Genomic DNA, 6,000 nt, shown 5'->3' with positions numbered 1-6,000 from the left:
TAGAGTGAGGTGTACAATAGGATGAAAGCATGTATGCCATGTTTCCCGTGGGTACCAGTCAACACGCCCAGGAAGATGGTAGTAAGAGCTCAAAGGCGACTGCAAGGGAAGATCTATAAAATGTTCCTCTGGTTCCACAGATTGTCCTGGTTTGAGAACCCTATCTCAATCACCTACAGTTCTCTCATGTACTGGGACAAGGACATAACCCTTTAACAGGATTTTGAAACAAACATTTTTAAACTTGCGGGCTTCACAGGTGCCAGCTAGTTTGCTCTAGCCCTCTCTTTGCACTTACCACTGACTCATAAAAATTTGAAAAAATCTTTATCCAGTTATACAAGTTACATTATACAACGTACCCAAAAGTGTCAGCAGCCAGAGTAGCTGTAGAATGTGCTTTTTTTCCCTCTGCAAACAAATGGAAGATAAAGAAAACACAAAGGAATCCAATCTGTAAAAGCTATAGTCAGTTTGATTTTCCAGTATGATACTGATATCAAAACTGGTAGATCACAAGGCCTGGAAAAAATCCTTATGGGAGTGAATAAATCCACCCTTTACCAGAGCTCTCAATAAGGGCAAGATCATGGCCTACCCTTCATAAGGAAGTAAGGGGATGCAAGATGCCTCTTACTTCCTTGCACTAGAGTTCTATATCAACACTTCCTGTAGGCGTGGGAAAGCAGGCAATACATTCTTCCCCACACATTTGGCTAGTCTTGAATTCACCTCACTATCATACTAAAGCAGCAAGGCGTTTGTGCAGTGCCTATACAGACCCACTACAGCTTAATCCCTCCCCAGAGGAGACTGTCACTTCATTTCACAGTCCCTCAATCTCCCTCCCAGGCTGCTCCATCACCTCACCTGTTCTATTGACTAGATCGCAAAATGACCATCTAGCCCAAAATACACAAGAGGCTGTGACCTGAACTGTAGTTCTCCTGACTTTGGTATAGCAAGTTGCTTTGATTTTCCTGACGTTTGCATTGTCAGCTACCATGTGTCTTGTCCCTTGGGTGCTGCAAGACAGAGCAATTAAAGACTTAATAATAAAAGTTAGCTTGTGAAAGGAAATGGAGAGCTTCAGGTGCTGTCGCAGTAGGGCGACAGGGAAGTCCCTGAAGTCAGGATCTTTACATAAAAAAGGATTGTTTTGCTATTAAGTTTAGCAATGGGTCATCTAACCTGAATAGCCAAAGGAACAAAAATGAACTTGGAAATAATTTTTGAAGGGTTCAGTTGTTTAGAATTCTCATGTAACATTTTCACTGGAGAGAGTGTGTAAGAGCTAAAGAAGGATGGAAGCAGCTAAAACAACATAAATAAGACATGACCAGTCACTTGTGAATTTAAACACACACACCCTGATTTCTAAAGTAATATTGAATTTCTAACTAGCAATCTTGGGAAAATGGACTAATTTAAAACAATGTCATGTACCAAATTCTAAATTTGACGTTCAGGCACTAGTTTTTACATCTGCAGATTAGCAATCTTCATCAGAAGCCTGTTAGAACCACCATACACACAGATAACCAGTACCCTTGGGAATCTAAATGGATGTTTGAACTGGAACCTCATAAGAAAGGTGGTATGCTGAGAAGAGAGATAATTGGCAGTAAAAGTATCTAAGCCACCAATACAAGTTTTGGAAATTTATACAGTGAAGAACCAACTCGATTCATTTTGCATTACGAAGAATGGATCAAAAGAACTGGACCATTCTTACATATGCTATTTGGCAAATCTTGGAATAAACAGTATATTCTCATTGCTGAATGGCTTACTTTAAAGACAGAACTGACTCTGTAAGTGGCTAAAAGGACATTATTTTTAAGGCCATAAAATTCTAAAAAGTGATTTTCCTTTTAAAATACAACAGTAAAGGGAACGCTCTTTTAGAGCTCCTGAGACATATATAGAAAATCTACTACACCAGATAAATTATGGATTTTTTTTTAATCATTAAGGATTTCGCCTAATACACGCTGGACAAGATAATTTATATTTGCAATGGACAGAGCTTATTACAGAGTGGTCAGTCCCATTTTACCAGCTCCAGAAAAAAACCCTGCTGCCATATTTAGCAGGCTTCAAATCTCCTTCAATGGGTGGATTTGGCTCTGGTCTTGGTCTAGAATGATAGACATTCTCAGGAAGAGGTCGATCTGTCTTCACTTTTGTGACCTGCCAGGAAAAATAGTACACTTAAATTTTTCTTGTAGTATATTTTAGACAAAACTACATTAAGTCAACAGTTCAGAAGAGAAACAAATTTAAGTAGCTTTAATGAGTCATGCAACAGAAAAAAATCCATTAGCAGAATTAATCAAAAGCCTATTAATTCAGTACCTATTGCTTGAAGACTCTGCAAGTCCTGTATTTAGTAGAGCACCTTATAGTAAGTTTAGCAGACCAATTGATTCTTAGTGACCAACTGCCAGACATGTAAGGCAAATTAAGGCAAGGACTCTTACAGATTTCTATATTCCAGATTAGGATAACAAACACAGAAAGCAGTGATACCACAGCATGGTCAAGGAAGAGCAAGATGAGGCAAAAACAGCACAATAATGTGGTCACTTAGAAGAGCAAGGTATGTGTCACAGGTTACAATTTTTTAAACTCAATTACGTAAGCACTTCCTTGAATGCACACGTCAAATTTGAAGCCTAGCTTCCATTTACACCCAATGCATACCCCTTGCCTTCAGTGGAGCTGCACGCATGCATGATTAAGAATTTGTCTTGCCAACGGTGGGCCAAAACCTTGATACCTTTGAAAGCAGCAACTTTGCAAATCAAGTAAAAGCACACACAAGTATGCACAATAAGTTCCTGTTTTAACTGTCTGAGGTTAAGCACCTGAACTGTCTAAAAAATTAAGGAGAGAAGCCCGTTAAAAATGTTAACCAGTTAAAGTATGTATGTTTAACTGGTTAACTGGCCCACTGCACTGCACCCTGGTGTGGGCAGGGGCTGCTCCAGGTGCTAGTTAACGAGGTAAGCATGCTGGTAAGGCAATGCTTACTAGGTAACCAGTTACCCTTTTACATCCTTAAGAGATGCCCAATGCTGCCTCAACTTGTATTTTTAAGGCAATTCTTAAAGGTTTGGCTACATCAAAATTAGTATCAAATGGTCAGTAGAAGTGTCCATTTCAAACAAAACATTTCCTTTCCTCCAGTCCAAGGTTAAAAGAACCAGCATAAGCAAATCAATGGAACAGTAGTGCATACACTACAAAGAACCATCACCAGCCAGACATTTTTCCTGCACATCGAATTTATGATAGCAAGAATTTATTCTGTGCCATCCTGTTTTTAAATATCAAACATGTAATTGAAAATTTACTGAATTCCACTGTAAACATTTTTGTTTTAAAAACTTTTGAGCGCTCCTGTATGATTAGTAACTGGTCATGAAAAGAACCTCTCCCCAAAATAAGCACACATAGGACAAAAATAATATAACATTCCCCACCCCCAATGACTGCTAACAGGGCCTCTACAAGTCTGCCACAGATTTCAACAGGAGATCAAGAGTTCATCAATAACTTGCAACTTCCACTGCAGTAGATAAGATAATCTGAGATGTAGCCGGGCAGTAATATGTATATGAGGGGACGTTAAAACAGACCAAAGAGTCTGGACATCCAGCTAAGGAAGAACCAAAAGAGTGTCCTGCAATACACTAGAACATTTTTTCCATTAGACTGAACTGAAAAATGGAGCACAGATATGTGAGAAAGAAAAAATGAACTCAAGGTAATAGCTACTTAGGACTGGAAGTGGCTTTCTGGGTCACCCACTCTAGTCCCACTACACCTATCAAACCAGAAATAAAACCACTGTTATTGTGGAGAAGTTGTGAACTTTGCACTGTAATTATTGCAACACAACTTTCACACGGAGTATCCTAAAATGCTTTACAGAACATAACAGCAGCTAGTTAAAAACAATAGCTGGAAAGAGATGAGACATGCAAGAGAGATGCTTCTCAGACTAGATTTGAAATGAGATTATGGAGAAATATAAGGAGGGCACTATTCCAGAGGGCTAAAGTTGTAAAGAAGGTTCTACTATCAAAAGTGCTGAGATTGTGTTAAAGCCACACACACAATCACTTTGAAATCTAGTCTGTTTAAAAACAGTTAAAAGTAGCTTAAGATACTATGCTTGAAGGAGTGACGAGATATGAAGCAAACTGGAACAAGTATACACAGAGTTTTCAAAACTAAGGAGCACAGTTCAGAACTGGTTTTCAAATAAATGAAAAGCAGAGGATGCCCTTTGACACTACAGTAAAGCGGACCATATGAGACCTAGCTGGATAAGGTGATGAACCATGTTTCTCTGCGAAAAGCAGAAGGCCAGCTGCAGCATTCTGTACACGCTGCAGAACAGGGACTAGGTGGTCAGAGACAACGGTGCTGAAATAATCAGTGGGAAAGAAGACGACATGGGGCAGTATTTCCTAATTACCTTAGACAGCTCTCCCAGATCAGGTCTCTCCCAGCCCAAGTTCTCCAGCACGCAATTATCAAATGCCAGCTGCTGTTTTCGGCATCGTCGAAGCTCTTGAAGGTCGGTATAGTCAATACAAGTCCAGTATTCAGTAAACGGTTCTGCACAGTGCGCCTTAATCTTCCTATGAAACAAAGGATTCTAGAAGTATTATTTTGGAAAAAGACAAGACTACAAATGTAACTCTTATAAGCTAAGTTAGTAATTTCCCATTCACGCCAGGCCACCACACACGAACAAATTTCCAAATGGTTGCCATTCAGTGTTTATTTGCAAAGCTTATTTTCCAGTTGATATTCGTAAAATTGTTAAAGTCTGGTAATTTTGGAAGAAACAGATTTAAAAAATAACATTCATGGCATTTCATAGAATAATAAGACACCCTGTCAAGAAGAGCTTACAGTCCAAGCATATGAATTTATAATTTCACACTGATCTCGAGAGGCCTGTATTACCTTTTAAATAACTACAATTATTAATATGATCAGGGCTCGATGAACTGCGGCGAGCCCTGCTCGCCAGCTGCGCTGTCCTGCAATCTGCACATGCGCAGATTGTAACCCGGAAGAGCCGGGTTTGGGCAATCTACTTGCCACGGGCGAGTAGATTGTATTATTTGTCGAGCCCTGAATATGATTGTTAAGCTTAGTCAGCTTTCAGACCCTATTCTTACATCACCTTTAGTACATGCTTATATTAATTATGTAAATGTGAATGCAGTTCATGATACCCAAATGCTTCCAACTTGGTTTGATTTTTTTAAGCTTAGCAAGTCACATCACAGTTAAAAACTTCCTAACTGTCAGGGTGGTTAAACACTGGAATAAATTGCCTAGGGAAGTTGTGGAATCTCCATCGCTGGAGATATTTAAGAGCAGGTAAAACAGGCATCTATCAGGGATGATCTAGATCAGGGTTTCCCAGCCTATGGGTTGGGACCCAAATATGGGTCGCCGTTACATTTCAAAAGTGTCGCCGAGTCTCTCCCCAGGTGGCTCTGCCCTCCCCCCCCCTCCCCCCGTTTTTGTATTGCCTTGGGTAACCAAGTCTTCCTGAAACGTCAAAATGGGTCCCCATCTGGAAAAGACTGGGAACCGCAGAACTAGATGGTACTTGGTCCTGCCATGAGGGCAGGGGATTGGACTTGATGATCTCATAGACTCAAAGGTCAGAAGAGACCATTATGATCATCTAGTCTGACCCCCTGCACAATGCAGGCCACAGAATCTCACCCACCCACTCCTGGAATAATCCTCTCACCTATATCTCAGATATTGAAGTCTTCAAACGATGGTTTAAACACCCCAAGATGCAGAGAATCCTCCAGCAAGTGATCTGTGCCCCATACTACAGATGAAGGCAAAAAACCTCCAGGGCCTCAGCTAATCTACTCTGGAGGAAAATTCCTTCCCGATCCCAATATGTCAATCAGCTGAACCCTGAGCATGTGGGCAAGACTCACCAGCCAG

At 40.4% G+C, this 6,000-nt stretch overlaps 1 protein-coding gene across 1 annotated transcript in view; it reads right to left on the bottom strand.

Annotated features, from left to right (window-relative positions):
- Positions 1-1,946: 1,946 nt before the first annotated feature.
- The window catches only part of NDUFA8 (NADH:ubiquinone oxidoreductase subunit A8), a 9,383-nt gene continuing 5,329 nt past the window's right edge, over positions 1,947-6,000 (bottom strand). The window contains exons 3-4 of the mRNA XM_075905416.2: positions 4,490-4,655; positions 1,947-2,193 (exon numbers count right to left, since the gene is read on the bottom strand). Coding sequence (XP_075761531.1) covers positions 2,056-2,193; positions 4,490-4,655 — 304 coding nt within the window. The 3' untranslated portion in view covers positions 1,947-2,055. The remainder of the gene's footprint in view (positions 2,194-4,489; positions 4,656-6,000) is intronic.

Source organism: Pelodiscus sinensis, chromosome 23 (assembly GCF_052426305.1).
Source record: "Pelodiscus sinensis isolate ZL-2025 chromosome 23, ASM5242630v1, whole genome shotgun sequence".
Lineage (NCBI taxonomy): Eukaryota > Metazoa > Chordata > Testudines > Trionychidae > Pelodiscus > Pelodiscus sinensis.
The sequence above is the reverse complement of the archived record's forward strand: the minus strand, read 5'-3'. Positions and strand labels throughout refer to the sequence as shown.